Source organism: Salmo trutta, chromosome 7, assembly GCF_901001165.1.
Source record: "Salmo trutta chromosome 7, fSalTru1.1, whole genome shotgun sequence".
Classification (NCBI taxonomy): domain Eukaryota; kingdom Metazoa; phylum Chordata; class Actinopteri; order Salmoniformes; family Salmonidae; genus Salmo; species Salmo trutta.
This window is the reverse complement of record NC_042963.1, coordinates 51,103,437-51,121,165: the sequence shown is the minus strand read 5'-3', so window position 1 is coordinate 51,121,165 and position 17,729 is coordinate 51,103,437. Positions and strand designations below refer to the sequence as shown.

At 41.6% G+C, this 17,729-nt stretch overlaps 1 protein-coding gene across 1 annotated transcript; it reads right to left on the bottom strand.

The window, feature by feature from the left end:
- Positions 1-11: 11 nt before the first annotated feature.
- On the bottom strand, positions 12-15,849 carry zgc:136858 (Indigoidine_A and YeiC_kinase_like domain-containing protein). Its single transcript, XM_029759330.1, has 20 exons — positions 15,783-15,849; positions 8,070-8,155; positions 7,847-7,947; positions 7,634-7,748; positions 7,130-7,304; positions 6,918-7,029; positions 6,474-6,580; positions 6,178-6,304; positions 5,854-5,974; positions 5,001-5,086; positions 4,662-4,804; positions 4,452-4,511; positions 4,286-4,349; positions 2,582-2,676; positions 2,240-2,368; positions 1,704-1,818; positions 1,308-1,445; positions 856-1,022; positions 638-720; positions 12-532 (listed from the first exon to the last, which is right to left on the bottom strand). Exons 2-20 carry the CDS (start codon positions 8,078-8,080, stop codon positions 331-333), a joined length of 2,151 nt encoding a protein of 716 aa, XP_029615190.1. The 5' UTR covers positions 8,081-8,155; positions 15,783-15,849; the 3' UTR covers positions 12-330.
- Positions 15,850-17,729: the final 1,880 nt, after the last annotated feature.

Sequence of the window (17,729 nt, the reverse complement as noted above, 5' to 3'; positions counted from 1 at the left end):
AGTATAATAAGTCGAAGCATCTTTGTATTTTATTGAAAGTTATGACAAAATGTATACAAATTAACAGCACCAGGGGTGTCAAACAATCACATAAAGGAAAGCTAGACAGTCAGGGAGCATAATAAATTCCCAAAACGATGGATAGGGGACAATATTTAGCAAATTTTGACAGCGAGGAAATATAACCTATTTTCAGTGCAGCTGTCTGGACCTCGATGAAGACCAAATGCAGCCCATTGGATAAAATGAGTTTGACACCCCTGAACTAAACATTGAAAAGTCATGTTGATGGTTGAACAAGATAATAACATTATAATAATGGATCTTTCTTTATTCCTCCATCCACAGGAGGTTGGGTTGAGGCCAGGATTGGGGTGGTTGGACCTTGTTTGGGTCCACAGAGTCTGTGGTCAGAGTGGTGCAGACGGGATGTGGGGAGGCCAGTGACAGGCGTGCTGCCAGGAGCCCCATCCTAACACAGCTGTGAGTGTCTCTGCTCTGGAACATACCAGCCAATATTCCACCTGCAAGACTGAGGAGAGGGAAGAGAGGGGTGTGTGGAAACCAACATTTCACCTATGGAGATAAAAAATATAAAAAATGTACGGTTTATTGCCGTCCCTAGATAGCTACCGACCTATCTCCGGCTCCTGAGACATTCACTATTTCGGCTGCGGTCTGAGCCAGAGCAGAGTAGTGGACGGCACATAGCCGACCCTTCTGGAAAACAAAAAAACATCATCACCATAATGTTCGGAGATATAAAGTTGTCAAGATGCTCACGTTTAGTTTAGAAGTGAAACAGAATGTGAGCTCACACACACATACACATATACACACATAGTATCATCTTACCCTTGTTCCTCTCCTAGGCTGCAGGTCTACAGACCCAGCGTTATGTTCTCCACACAGCAGCACTCCCATGGCCCCCAGGGTCACCACCACACACTGCAGGTGGTCCAGCAGGGGGCGTGCGAGAGCCATGGCACAGCTCAGCACTTCCTCCACAGAGCTAGGCAGCACTGACAACACAAGACAAGATCTCATCCTCATAAATCAGACAGGAGTTTGTGCATGATGATGAGCTGTCAAACAAAGACTTCATAGTGTGTGCATTACTTATTATATCTAGCCCGGACTCAGATCTGTTCGTGATGTCTTGCAAAGTGTCAACTCCTTTGGTCACTGTTACGCCAAGCATAGGAGTTGGCTCCACAGCACAAACATAGCTTCGTCCAGGTTAATTCCATATTATATACAGTAGACTCCAGAAATGATCTCAGTGCAGGCATTACTGACTATCGTACCTGCAGGTGTCGGGAGGCCCAATGCCTTGTTCATGGTACACAGCTCAGCCAGGTTGGGGGAGGTGTAGCCCAGGGCTTTCCAGCTGTCTGACAGGAAAGGCTTGCAGGCCTTGTCACTATCAGTTGGCTCATACCACACTGCAACACAAGTTTATCACATCAGGGTCTGTATTCATATAGTGTCTCAGAGTGGGAGTGCTGATATAGGATCATTTTGCCTTCTTAGATCATAATGAAAAAGATGACATGGGGAGGGAGGACCTGATCCTAGATCAGCACTCCCACACAGATTCTTTGTGAATATGGGCCCTGATCACAAAGCGATGCACTGATGGTAAGAAAATGGTGATCGATCACTATTGATGACTGTCAAAGCGTTCAGCTCTACATGCTAACCTGGCACTGCATGCTTCTTGGCGACAGAGCAAACATAGTTGATGGTGGAGACGGGTATATTGCCGTCCAGACACATGAGAGAGGCTGTTGAGAGCTTCTCCTCAAACTGGGACACCTGTATGTAGAGATGGTCAAAGTTAGATAGGTGTACTTTTATGTGTAGTAAATCTGATTATTTTTACAGTTTAAATGTAGATGAAGTACCTGCTTCAGAAATATTTATTTTTATTTAACCTTTATTTAACTAGGCAAGTCAGTTAAATTTGGATATCATAAGGTGAATGCACCAATTTGTAAGTCGCTCTGGATAAGAGCGTCTGCTAAATGACGTAAATGTAAATGTAAATGTACAATGATGGCCTACCCCGGCCAAACTCAGATGACACTGGGCCAATTGTGCGCCGCCCTATGGGACTCCCAATCACAGCCGGTTGTGATACAGCCCGAAATCGAACCAGGGTCTGTAGTGACGCCTCTAGCACTAAGATGCAGTGCCTTAGACCGCTACGTCACTTGGGAGCCCCAGAAATACTCACATACTGCTCTGTGATTTGCTGGTGAATGTCCATGTCGCCTAATCCCAGACTCAGATCCCCGCTCTTGGTGATCACGGCACAATAAGTAGCAGTCCGCTGCTCCTTAAGTACAGAAACACCACTGGTATTCTAAAGGAAAATCAAAAGAGGAAAGAATGTCATGCCAGAATACTATGGGAGAGAGATTAATTCTGCTTTGTATATGGTCATAACAATCAGTTGTTACCACTCATTAAGGGCCTGGTTTAGAGTTGAGATAAGTAACTCGCACAACTCTGATTTTAATGGAAACGTGCTGATCTCAACTCAGAACACCTCTCGAAATCTTCTCCCCATATGTACCATGTGCCGACAGTAGTTCAGCACAGCATCACTGTGAGAGTCAGTTCCAATAGCTGAGATGAAGAGAGGTCTTTGACCCATTCTGCTCAGAGAGTCTGGTGGGTAAAATATCACACAAGAAGTCAACATTAAACTGTTTCACTCAATGCAAAAGTTTCATTAACCTTTTTTCCACATATAGGAGCTATGTAGACATAATTGCACATTATAAACTGGGTGGTTTGAGCCCTGAATACTGAAATCAAATCAAACTTCACTTGTCACATGCGTCAAATACAACAAGTGTAGACCTTACCGTAAAATGCTTACTTACAAGCCCTTAACCAACAGTGCAGTTCAAGAAAGAGTTAAGAAAATAAGTAAAAAATTATAAAAAGTAACACAGTAAAATAACAATAACGAAGCTATATACAGGTACCGAGTCAATGTGCGGGGGTACAGGTTAGTCGAGGTAATTTGTACATGTAGTGAGTAGCAGCAGTGAATTAAACTCATGGAGGGGGGGGGGGGGGGGGTCAATGTAAATAGTCCGGTGGCCATTTGATTAGTTGTTCAGCAGTCTTATGGCTTGGGGGTAGAAGCTGTTAGGGAGCCTTTTGGTCCTAGACTTGGCGCTCCGGTACAGCTTGCCGTGTGGTAGCAGAGAAAACAGTCTATGACTTGGGTGACTGGAGTCTCTGACAATTGTTTGGACTTTCCTCTGACACCACATAGTGTACAGGTCCTGGATGGCAGGAATCTCGGCCCCAGTGATGTACTGGGCCGTTCGCACTACCCTCTGTATCGCCTTACGGTCAGATGCCGAGCAGTTGCTATGCCAGGCGGTGACACAACCGGTCAGGATGTTCTCAATGGTGCAGCTGTATAACTTTGAGGATCTGGGGACCCATGGCAAATGTTTTCAGTCTCCTGAGGTGGAAAAGGTTTTGTCGTGCCCTCTTCACGACTGTCTTGGTGTGTTTGGACCGTGATAGTTGGACACCAAGGAACTTGAAACTCTCGACCCACTCCACTACAGCCCCGTTGATGTTAATGGGGGCCTGTTCAGCCCGCCTTTTCCTGTAGTCCACGATCAGCTCCTTTGTCTTGCTTACATTGAGGGAGAGGTTGTTGTCCTGGCACCACACTGCCAGGTCTCTGATCTCCTCCCTATAGGCTGTCTCATCGTTGTCGGTGATCAGGCCTACCACTGTTGTGTCGTCAGCAAGCTTAATGATGGTGTTGGAGTCGTGTTTGGCCATGTAGTCATGGGTGAACGGGGAGTACAGGAGGGGACTAAGCACACACCCCTGAGGGGCCCCAGTGCTGAGGATCAGCGTGGCAGACGTGTTGTTGCCTACCCTTACCACCTGGGGGCGGCCCGTCAGGAAGTCCAGTATCCAGTTGCAGAGGGAGGTGTTTAGTCCCAGGGTCATTAGCTTAGTGATGAGTTTTGTGGGCACTATGGTGTTGTACGCTGAGCTGTAGTCAATGAACAGCATTCTATGACAAAACATTTATTTGTACTGCTCTAATTATGTTGATAACAAGTTTATAATAGCAATAAGGCACCGTGGGGGTTTGTGACATATGGCCAATATACCACTGTTAAGGGCTGTATCCAGGCACTCCGCGCTGCATGGTGCATAAGAACAGCCCTTAGCCGTGGTATATTAGGCATATACCACAAACCCCCGAGGTGCCTTATTGCTTTAAATAACTAACCAGCAAGGTTCTTTCCTACTCCACCAAATGACTGGCAGACACTTCCACGATTCGTCTGTCCAAACTGTTGAGCAATCAAACAAACCCATGTGTCATTGACATCATTTGAACATTCCAGACATGCAGTAGTAGATGCTTGACATTAGCAGAGTTTGTGTGAACGCACCACTAGCTTATCTGTTTTCCCCTTGGCAATAAAATCCACATTCACACCACCTATGACAACCTGTGATGAAAGAGCCACAGTGTTATTGTACAGTAAGCATGTTACACACTGTTCATCCAGCTAAAACTTGAGTAAGAAAAATGATGTGCTCTACAAGACAAGAGTGATTGGTTCATGTGTATTGATGATGAACATATGACCAGTACTCACAATGTTTGGCTGAGAGTCCAAATCTTTCTCTCTCTCCTTTGCGTGAGGAGCAGAAGGTGTCCAAGTCTTCTTCTGCATTCGTTTAGACAGTGCACAGGCTACCTGACTGCCTACCCTGGCATTATTATGAATGAGAGCGATATCTTTGGGAATATCAGATTAAGGGACCTTAATGTAATGATGATACAATACATCGATAAAACAAGTTTTAAAAACCACAATTATGATGTCAGATTTCTTTTTACATTTTCTTACACTAAGAATGACTCTGATAGGATCCCTCTCTCTCTCTCTTCAGCGTGGTTTTCTCACATCACAATATTGATCAGAGAAGGATACTAGCCTGGAGGGACTTTCCTCGGGTCAGTTCGTTGACCTTTTGAAGGATGAAGGGCGTCAAATCTCTTCCTCTGATACCTTTAACACTACAGGGGAAATACGTACGAAGGCAACAGAGAGTTAATCGTGTGGCCGAGGTGAAATGCTGATACTTTTCTTCTCATATCAAGGCAACCAAACAGAAACTCTGATAAGCAAACTTCCTGTGTTGTCAGTCATGCAAGCGGCTATCTAGAGATCAGGAAATAACACCAGCACAGACAGACCATGAGCAGTGCTCAATAAATAGGGCTTTATAGCAATACCTAAGTAGGCTAAAAAACATTAGCACACCCAGAAAAATGTGTTTGTGTGGAGGTGCTGTCTAACGGCGAATAAACTATAAACTATGAAAATAAAGAAAGTCGCACACTCCATATATAAACACCCAGCAATTTAATGGGTATTTACCAATGTTTCTGCATCACTGTGCCTACCTAAGTAGGCAACATACATATCCAAAAACATGTATTTGGGATTATAAACTGGGTTTGTCAAGCCCTGAATGGTGATTGGCTGACCACGGGTATGACATTTACCACGGGTATGACAAAACATTTATTTTTACTGCTCTAGTTACATTGGTAACCAGTTTATAATAGCAACAAGGCACCTAGGGGGTTTGTGATATACTGCCAATACACCACAGCTAAGGGCTGTATCCAGGCACTCTGAGTTGCGTAATGCATAAGAACAGTCCTTAGCCGTGGTATATCGGCCATATACCACACCTCCTCGGGCCTTATTGCTTAATTCAACAACAGTCAAGCCAGGTGGAGAGATCATATTATGTTATAATGCAGTGTTTCCTTACTTGGCCTCTGCCAGTGCAGCCTGTATAGCGTTCTCAATCTGTTGTCCAGCTGCTGCATGCTCCTTAGGGATGGGCACAGCCAGCAGCAGGCCGCTCTGTAGACCCAGGGACAGGTTACCCGCTGTAGGCCAGGGGAAAGAGACAGGTGTAGTACATTATGATGCAGTCACAATACATTGTAAGATTTGTCATAAGCATGTATGACCCTTTATAATATCTTATAATCATGTCTAGATTATCAGCTCAGAATGACCCTGAAATAACAGCAATTTCGAGTCAGTTGAAAATGTTGCTACTCAGACATAAAATATTTAGCTGCGTCACCAATGAGATCTGCAGCCTCCTCAGCATTGTTGACGTGGTAAGGGGAGGTAAACCCACTTTCTGGAGAGAAGAAAGCGGGGAAATTCATGGAGCTCCCAAATGTGGCGACACACACACCCTGTGTCTCCTGAAGAAAGCACACAATTGTTAATAATTATTTGCGATGCAATGGAATCTCTTGCAATGGAATCTCTTGCAATGGAATCTCTTGCAATGGAATCTCTTGCAATGGAATCTCTTGCAATGGAATCTCTGCATTTGACCATGTATAAAACCATCTAGCAATAACCACTAACCAAGTACTCCAGGGTGCGGCCAATGTCGAGGATGGACTTCACTCCAGCTGAGACCACAGCAATGGGAGTCCTGCCTAGCTCTGTCAGATCTGCACTGATATCCATACCTGAGAAGATGGTCAGTTAACAATTTCAATACATTTTGTTGTTTTCTATTTCTGTATCCTAAACATGAAGTCTCCCTGCTGTGTATGATGATGTAATTTCACTGAGGCTACAGTAGCGTCCAACCAATAACATTTCACTGAGGCTACAGTAGGTTCCAACCAATATCATTTCACTGAGGCTACAGTAGCTTACAACCAATTACATTTCACTGAGGCTACAGTAGCTTACAACCAATAACATTTCACTGAGGCTACAGTAGGTTCCAACCAATAACATTTCACTGAGGCTACAGTAGCTTACAACCAATTACATTTCACTTTGGTACATTGCACTTACTATTCTCTCCATCTCGGTGCACTCCTCCAACACCCCCAGTGACAAAGACATGGATACCGGCTCTGTGTGCTGCTATCATGGTGCCTGAAACCGTAGTGCCACCACAGAGACCCTGGAGAACACACACACACCGGTAAGCAAGGTATTCAATCTGAATAAGACTGAATTGAGTGGCTTTTCAGTTGTTTGTCCAAACCTTGACAGGTGCTCACCTTGCTGATGGCGTAGGGCAGGTCTCGGCGGGACACTTTCAGCGATGTCTTACTCCGTGCTAGGTAGTCCAGTTCTTCTGAAGACAACCCCACATGAACCCTCCCCTGGAGCAGCCCAACAGTAGCAGGAATGGCTCCCTCTGTCCTTACTATGGCTTCTACCGCTTTGGCTGTGCTGAATGAGGAAAAACAGTGACTGTTGAAGCAGTAAATTCTAATACTGAATTAAGGGCGGCAGGTAATCTAGTGGTTAGGAGCGTTTGGCCAGTAACCGGAACGGTTGCTGGTTCGATTCCCTGAGCCAACTAAGTGAAACATCTGGCGATGTGCCCTTGAGCAAGGCACTAATTGCTCCTGTAAGTCTCTCTGGATAAGAGCGTCTGCTAAATGAGGTACATGTAAGGTTGCTAGAATAAATAAGCTTGATGGCATGGATTATATTTTATATCAGGAACTTTCTGTCTAACAAAGTCCTTCCCATTTTGACATGTTTGCAGCACATACCTCAGGTTGTGTGGGTATGGCATGCCATGGGTGATGATGGTGCTCTCTAGCGCCACAACTGGTCTGTTTTCTGCCAATGCCTGGGATACTGCCGGGTGGACAAGGAAGAGACCATCTGGGGGGGATATCATTTTTTAGAAATCTAAAGAATAGAAATATTTGAATCCGACTTCAATACTACAATAAGGGTAAGTTCAAAGTCAGTCACTTTACCGTTTTTGCATAATCTACTGTGAAATGTTGAGATGCCACGTTTTAGGAGTTGTGCAGATACTTCCTTCAGCAACCTCAACTCAGAATATCTAAGGGAAACACTGACAGCAGAATAAACAAATCAGAATTCAAGAATAACATTTTAAAACAACAAAAATATACCAAACTTTTGTCAAAGTTGCATATCCAAGTTACAGAACAAAACGTAATCACAGGGAGTTACCTTAATTTCATGATGGAAAACAAAACAGATTTCTCAGCCTTGGATTCCCGGGCATCAAAAGCAGCAGTGAGTAGCCAACCACGTCACTGCAAGGCACACATACAATTCACCCATTAAGTAGATTTCCATGCTCTAGTTAGTCGGGATAAAGTAAAACCCCCCTATTGGGGCACACAGCGGTAAATATACACCCGAAATATCAGTGCTGCCTGTAACATTGTGAAATAAGTGGAGTGTTTTGTATTCTTATCCTTCTACATTCAAGAACTGATTCAAAGTCCCTTTCCAATAAAGGTATACGTATTCATATTAAGTCATAATGGTAGAGAAAAACACAGTCAATTGTAACTTAATAGAACTACTACTTAAAAAAAATAATTGAGGAAAGGGCTCTGTCAAAGTTAGGTTCACATAATGTAGAAAGTTCACACACAAAAAAAGCCTTATTACACATTATAAACTGAGTGGTTCAATCCCTGAATGCTGATTGGCTGACAGCCGTGGTATATCAGGCCCTATACCACCATATGACAAAACATTTATTTGTACTGCTCTAATTACGTTGGTAACCAGTTTATTAATAGCAATAAGGCACCTCAGGGGTTTGTGGTATATGGCCAATATACCACGGCTAAGAGCTGTCTCCAGGCACTCCACCGTGCAAAAGAACAGCCCTTAGCCGTGGTATATTGGCCATATACCACACCTCTTCGGGCCTTACCCAGCAAACATGACTGAGCGGGGCCCCTCGCGGTCGATAACATTATGGACCACCTTGGACTCGCACTCTCTCAAGACGTACGCGAGCCCGCATTTAAATGTGAACGGTTTTTGAAGGAACGGTCGACTTCACAAACTGACAGCTAAGCAATCGGCTCAGCCATAACATTTGTTAAACATTTTGTTAACTTAGTAAAACGAGTAAAATACCTAGGCTAAATGGTTTGAATATTTTACCGATGATAACATTGCTTGTCTAGCCAACAACACTAATTTAGCAGGAGCTAGAATAGCTAACGTTAACTAGCTAGGCTAACGTTAGCGCTATGATTAAGTTATTTAATGTTAACTGTGTGGCAGACTTACTTTTGTAAAACGATCAGCGAATTCGCTGTTTCAACGCAAAGCTACGTATTTTAAAGCTTAACCACCACCATAGGTCAGAAAACTTTGGGTAAGTGACTAATTTTAGCTTAAGTTAACATAAAAATATTACAAAGCAAAGCCTAAATTGACCAAGATCACTTGGTTAATAAGATTCATGTAAGTCGTTAGCTAAGTAACGTCTATGAAAGGGGGCATAACTAACTTGAGATAAATGTGACCATGTAGTGCAAGGGAGTAAGCTTATTCATCTATGTACTAGGTTGCTATCTTAAGGTTACTGGTTTTGGGCTAACGTTACCACAGCTAACGTTAGCATCTAGATGTGTGCACTTCTAACGTGACTGGCTAAGCAAGTTAGTTGCCACCATACTTTTCTGTGGTGATATTCAATAGTTAGCTAGCTAATTTGGATACAGTAAAATTGTCCATTTAATGTGTAACTGTCAAACTTTTGCAAGGCAAGTAACATTAATCTATCAAATGACGTGTCCATAATTTAGCTGTACCATATCCCGTATATTTAACCCACATTTTTTCACTTAAACCACACTGGTTCATGTCTTATTTTTTCAGATTTGCTGAAACCTACACTGAACAAAAGCCTCAGAGTTAAGGTCAGTCATCCTCAATTTAGTCAGTTTGTCTGAAGCATAATTGACTTGCAGTAGTAGTGGCTGTCCAAAGGCAGTTATGTCTGGCAGAAGTTATTGGACGAAACGAAGGCGCACATTTAGAATACTCCAATCGTTTGCCAATTCATCATCTTCACTATAGGATGTTAATGATTCTCAAGAAGACATTCATCCAGAATTGAAACTCCACGAGGAGCCTAATGATGATGTGTATATGGACTGCTTAAGTTATTTTGATAAATCTTGTTGGTGACGATAGTGATGAGACAAGTGACAGCATTGATGAGGAAGATAATAATTCTGCAAAGTTATGCAAGGTGTTATGTGAGTGGGCATTGAGAAATTATACACCACAGAACACCTTCTCAGATCTTCTTGGTGTGCTGAAGGAATTCCATCTAAATCTACGAAAGAAAGCTCGTACTGTCCTACAAACAGATAAAATAGAATCCAACGTTCAAAACATTAAGGGTGGCGATATTTACATTTTGGCATTGTGTCTTAAGACAATATCCAGCAGCCACGTCAACATTGCCAACACCATTGGCCTCCAAGTGAATGTTGATGGTTTGCCCTTATACAAGAGCTCTTCTTTGCAGTTGTGGACAATTTTAGGCAAAGTCTCTTAAGGAGCCCTTTGTGATTGGTGTTTTCTGGCAAGAGTAAACCACATAATTTGGGGAAATATTTGTCTGACTTTGTGGAGGAGGTAGAGACACTACAGGAGGGTTTTGATGTGGCAGGGAAATCATTCCTTTACATACTGGTTGTTTCATTTGTGATGCTCCATCAAGATCATTCCATAACCTCTTAAAGATCCGCCCCTTTTTTCAATTTTCGCCTAAAATGACATACCCAAATCATCTAACTGCCTGTAGCAAGGATATGCATATTCTTGGTACCATTTGAAAGGAAACACTTTGACGTTTGTGGAAATGTGAAAGGAATGTAGGAGAATAACACAATAGATATGGTAAAAACAAAAACTACAGTTATTTTGTATTTTTTTTGTTCCATCATCTTTGAAATACAAGAGAAAGGCCATAATGTATTATTCCAGCCCAGATGCAATATAGATTGGCCAATAGATGGCAGCAGTGTATGTGCAAAGCTTGACTGATCCAATGAAACATTGCATTTCTGTTCAAAATGTTGTATCAAGACTGCCCAAATGTGCCTAATTTGTTTATTAATAACTTCATGTTCAAAATTGTGCACTCTACTCAAACAATAGCATGGTGTTCTTTCACTGTAATAGCTACTGTAAATTAGACAATATCAGACATGTCTATGTTCTGGGAAACTTTCTTGTTACATACATCGTGCTAATCGCATTAGCCTACGTTAGATCAACCGTCTGGTGGAAGGGACACCGATCCCGAAGAAGTCAATAACATTAAGGGCCATAATGGGTACAGTGGGTGTGAGCGCTGCACTCAGGAAGGGGTCTATGTCAAGAATCATGACGTTCCCAGATAAAACCGCTACACTCCGCACAGATCAGTTTGAGATGGGAAGATGAAAATCACAATGAAGGACGATCTCCTGTTACCCTGTTGAACATAGGCATGGTCACAATGTTCATTCTTGACTACATGCACCTTGTTTGTCTTAAGAGTAACTCGGAAGTTGATGTATTTTTAGATGAAAGGGGATTTTTCTTGTAGATTGGGATCTCGGGCAGTGAGCGCCACCTCTGAGAGGTTGGCGTCAAATCAGACAGCACATTCCAATGGAATTTCAGAGACCCAAGAGGACTGAAAGAAATAGACAGATGGAAAGGAACCCAATTCCGCCAATTCTTATTATACACAGGCCCTGTCGTGTTGCAAGACATCCTTTCCTTCTCCCACTGCAGCAACTTCCCTGCCTTGTGCTGTTACTACTGTGGCTATGCAGATGACCTCAAACACTTCCTCAGTGAGTTTGACAATTTGTATGGCATTGAAGAGTTGGTCTACAATGTCCATAATCTGACTCTTTGCAGAGGATGTGAGGACGTTTGGGTCCTTAGTGTCGTCTTTTCCTTTTGAAAACTATCTATGAGAAAGTTGAAGAAAGTCTGCCGGAAACCACAATTTGTTCTCAAACAAATGAGTCACCAAATTACTCGAGAGGACGCTCCCATCCATAAAGACAAAGAGAACCGAGGACAAGAAACATTCTCTGAAAGAACACACTATATAGAGGCCCAACCATTCCCTCACTCCCTCACTGCACCCAGTTTCTAAAGGATATATTTGAACACTTCAGCATTGCCACAACCACTGGGGACAACTGTGTTTTGGTTAACGGAGACATGGGACCGGTACAGAACATCCTACGAGATGATCGCACAGGGGAGGAGTACATTATTTTCAGGAAGTTCTTGACATTATTGTCACTCTTCTCCAGTCCCCGGGATTCAAAAGACATTGGCATCTATAAAGCACGCCATGTTCAATTAAGAGACCAAGTTCACCACCTATTGGACATTTTGATCCCAATGGGCACATATTGGGCAGCCACGCCCTTGCTGCATAGTCAAGGTTTAGCGTTTTTTTGTTTTACCTATTTACTGAATTTTTAAATTGTCCTACAGAGAGCTATATTATTTACTAATGGCACAGTATCACATTGTGGAGTTTCTGTATCATTCAGTTGGGATTGTTAGTAGTACATGGATACAGGAGGACTCATCCATAACGTTATGGCCCCCTTATACCGATCCGAACAAATGCAAGAGAGCTTTAGTGACTCATGAAGTACGTGGTGAAACATGGATTTCATATGAGAAGACAACTTTAAGCACAGCAGGTTTTTCTGAATTATTTCTGCATGTAGGGTCACCCACAAATACAATAGGAACATGCAAATAGCACTAGATTGGACCCATATGGTGTGCTGAAAGAATAACGTCTTGAACAGCATAATGTCATATTATTAAGGGGTGAATATATATTTTTTGTACAGTACGTGCGAACAGCTGCCAAATTAAATTAATTTGTCTTTCTTACAGCTGATAGCTAGAGAATTGGAGACAAATGGTTTTACTAAGCGACCCAGAAAAACTTGAATGTAGTCAATGGTCGAGACAGTAAAATCTATTTGTTTCCATACCCTCTGATTTATTAGGACAATACAGTAAATCTTGAATAATTATATACACCTCATGAAAATTGTGTGATGTGATACACGTCAACTGTGTGTGTCCTGCATGTGGTATGACATTTACAAGGTGTGGGCAATTTTTGGCTTGCAAGTGCTATGAAATAAATAGCAGTTATAATTACAAAGTTATGTGAAGCATCTTTACATTCATATTTTTGTGGTCTTGGTATGTATGTGAAATCATTTTCTATTTTCACCAGACCAAACAAGCGATACATTGATTTGGAGCCAGCCCCTCCGAAAAGGCAACAGACTTTTCCAAGTGCAAGAGACCTGTGTCCAGTAGTCTGTGCTTCCAGTCCCACCACTACCAATAAGTTTGCCAATACCTTCACCTCCCAGTAACTCTCCATTTACCAGCAACCCTATGAACCCTGTGAGCAACTCACTTCCTTTGAGTCACCCCCAATCTGCAAGACTCTCTCTGACTCCAAGCCATCCTTTAGCGCCTGCTAGCCACTCTCTGTCTGCAGGTATGTCTTGCAAAATTCTTTGCTAAGCCAAAATGATAAAAAACACAATTGGGCTTTCAGTCTCGCTGAGTACATGTGGCCAAAGTTTGTGATTAGATGCTTTCTTGTCAGGTATTGATAGGTACTTGGTCAATGCGCTTGAAGAAATTATGGACAGACTGACAAAACTTGAGAGAATGGTGTCAGGTCTCTCTCAATCAAGTACAGCAGAGGTCACTTTATGACAACATCAGCCTACCCTTACAAAACTATGATGAACTTGATTGCCTGGAACAAAAAATTGAGGACCACCAAAGTCTAGAAGACTTGGTAAACTCACTCGGGTGAAAGAGAGCAAGGGGAGCACAAGACAATCTGAGATGTTGCTACACAGGAGAAAGAGTAGGGGCGGAAAGGTGGAGAGAACGAACACTGGAACTACTTTGTCTCAGAGGCTGTCTGTGTACAGGTACGTAACAGCCCTGTATCAGCCTAGTCCTTGAGGTTCACGTCTAAACGTTTGGTTGCTGGATCCAAGCTCAAGGTCAAAAATGGGGATTGTGTTTACATTTTATCTCCACAGTCAACCTCAGCTTTTTTTGATGTGAACACAGCCTGAGAAACTAAACTGTCTGTCAGCTCTCACAGTTTATACATTCTGTATACTCTGTCCAGCAGCTGATGTATTTGTAATTGTCTGTGGTGTGTGTCTGTATATTTAAACCATTAGATGTTCATGATATGTCAATGTTGTGCATGTTGAAGTTGTAAACTCACTTTGAAAGCATACTTTCTTAATTAATATTGTACTTTTAAGCTAAAGACTCCATTCAAGTCTTATACTTAAATACGCAGAATGTTATGCTTATTTCTCAGAAAGAAATATTGTATATTCATTTTATTATATTAGCCAATTGTTAAATCTTTCCCTTTTAATTGTATTTACTTGATATTAACCAAAGACTCCATTCAGACGCTGAGATACGTACCTGTTATTTAATATTGACAAAATCTATTGAATTTGAACATGTGGTATTTCATTTGTTTATTACATTTTTGGGAGTCTTTTTTTTATTTTATACCTCCAGAATTAACAGGTTTACTGCAGCTGTTTGGGTTGAATGCGGGTAATATTTGGGAATATATCACTAGGCCATCAAACTTTTATTTGGACCATAATTGGCCCAACAACATAAGGGCTTCTTGTGGGCTGGTACTGGGCTGCCCACACTTACTTGGGGCTGAATAAGGGCTGCCAGCAATTAGGGGCCAACTATTTGCCCATGAGCAAATACCCACGGGCCCAGTGCATGTAGCCCACAGTGGACCCCTACGGTGCCAACCTGGGTGTGTTTGCTTAATTATACAAGGGGTGGGGGTCTAATCCTGAATGCTGATAGGTTAAAACTGCATTCCAGCCGGTGTCTATTCCACAAGTTACCACTTAAATAATAAAGGCTGAATCGTCATAGTTTGCATTTAATGCTAGACCAGCAGTGATAATGCCCGAGAAGCCGGTGTTTGGAGGATCTATTGGCACGGTTGTTGTTCGTCTCAGGACGGCAAATAAATCCTCCAAACACCGGCTTCGAGGTCATTTTAACGGGTTACCAACATGTTAAAGTGATTGACATATTTTCATTAACGTTATTGATGAATTTATTAATACTATTTCATCCTTCCACAAGATATAGTTCCGACACATAGGGTTGCTCCCCAACCCGACTGGTCGTTCGTTCTATCGGTTCGGTTACCAGAGACGCGCCTCAGTCATTCAGTCTTTCTGCTCTGCGTCTTTGGACGCGACCCAAGTCGTTCGTTCTGAATGGCCCATTTCCATACTGGCTGGTAACGTTCTTATCCGTTGCTTGCTAGTCAACTACAGCTAATTTACAGTCACGTCAAACAGTGCAGCCAAAATAACAACGAAGTAGCTGTATTTGCATTTGTTCAAGCCGTTTCCTAGTTACATTTATTTGGATACATCCATAACAATGAGCTAGTGATGCGCGATTTCACCTGGCTTAGAAAATGTGCTCTCTCTTCAGGACACTTGTTCAATATCTAGCCAACAACACAGCTAAATCGTGAATAGAGCTAATGATAACCAGAGCAAATGCGCTAAAGCTGGTTAAAAACTTCCTTCAAACTGCACGCAGAGACATACAAATGGTATTCACGAGTTCATCTGACTCTGGGGAAGTAGATAACGGGTTTCATTGCCAAAATCCCTAAATATGCCGTTATGATTTAAGGCATCCTCATTAATTAATTAATTGATATCACTAACATATTGTATACATGGCACTAGGCATTCAATTTCCCATAATTCATATCAGCTCATTACCAACAATACTGCTCTTAATGCTTACCTTCTCAAGTGTGTGAGAAACTCAGGAATGAGAGACCTTTTCCCCAGAAAAGTGAGTGAACTTTGACTCTGCCATGCTTTTTGTTGACACAGTTTGCTTGCCTTTACCATTAGAACTCTGGCCTGTATCTATTCACCCAGTTTGACTGAGTTTATGCAATTGGAAATTAACATGATATGAATAAGAAAACTATATCTAAAAATATATCAATCATTATCAATGCACACACAATTTGCTAAGATCAGAGCTACTCTTGTATCAAAAAGTTTAATATATAATGAAACACATGAGTAATTAAATAAAATATGGTTGATTCCATGCAAGCTTATTCTCCCTGCCTATTTCACTAGACCTACACAAAACATTTTACAGCAACAGGTTTCTGTGCCAATATACCACACAATCAATAAACAAAACATACTGACTTCGGGCACTTCAAAATCATGGGTTGTTTTTTCAACACCACAATAAATAGACTATGTCAATCTTGACAAACAGAAAATCAGTGGTGTAAAGTACTTAAGTAAAAATACTTTAAAGTACTACTTAAGTAGTTTTTTGGAGTATCTGTACTTTACTATTTATATTTTTGGCAACTTTTACTTTTAACTTCTACATTCTGAAATAAAATGATGTACTTTTTACTCCATACATTTTCCGTGACTCCCAAAAGTACTGGTTACATTTTTACAGGAAAATTCACACTTATCAAGAGAACATCCCTGGTCATTCCTACTGCATCTGATTTGGCGGACTCGCTAAACACAAATGCTTCGTCTGTAAATTATAGCTGACTGTTGGAGAGGGCCCCTGGCAATTCGTCAATAAAAATAAAATAAGAAATGGTGGCGGCTCAGCCAGGCACAGCCAGAAGAGGACTGGCCACCCCACATAGCCTGGTTCCCCTCTAGGTTTCTTCCTAGGTTCTGGCCTTTCTAGGGAGTTTTTCCTAGCCACCGTGCTTCTACACCTGCATTGCTTGCTGTTTGGGGTTTTAGGCTGGGTTTCTGTACAGCACTTTGAGATATCAGCTGATGTAAGAAGGGCTTTATAAATACATTTGATTTGATTGATTTGCTGTCTGTTTTGTTTAATATAAGGAATCTTTAATGATTTTTACTTTTACTTTTGATACTTAGTACATTTTAGCAATTCCATTTGCTTTTGATACTTAAGTATATTTAAAACCAAATAGACTTTTACTCAAGTAGGATTTTACTGGGTGACTTTCACTTTTACTTGAGTCATTTTCTGTTAAGGTATCTTTTAATTTTACTCAAGTATGACAATTGAGTACTTTTTCCAGCATTGCAGAAATAAACATCCCTCCCAACCTTGTAGGTCTACCCAATATCAAAGGCTTGGATTGACAATCTCAGAATATTATTCAACTTTTGGGGTGTTTTTAAACAGTTGTCTCTTTCAATTTATCAAATGGCAGCTGTACAGTTTGGATTGATTGATTTTATTTGTCAGTAAAAACAATATATATATATATATATATATACACACACACAGAGTACAAATATTTTTAAAAGTGACCGGGATTGCACAATAAAGTTGGGTAATGTAAACCAGCGAAAAAACACACTACCCTCCTCTGTGCCAAATAAAAAACTACACAACCATCCCCAAAGCAAAAATAAAGTTTGACAACCCTCCCCTATTTTGGACCACTCCCCCACCCCAGTAAATATAAAACTGTCCCTTCTACAGAGTTACCTGATCAAATCTATTTGTCATATGCATAAGATACAGTGTTGTGTACACAGTACAATGACATGCTTACTTACTGAACACAGCAGGATAATGGTAGAGCGAGCTAAACACAGTGAGTCTCTATGAACCCCTTACTGTTGTACTTGTCTTTCTTGCACAAACACTTGTCTTTTTTAACTAGCACTGATTTTGGTGTATGTTGCTTTATTGAGGAAGGTTTTAAACATG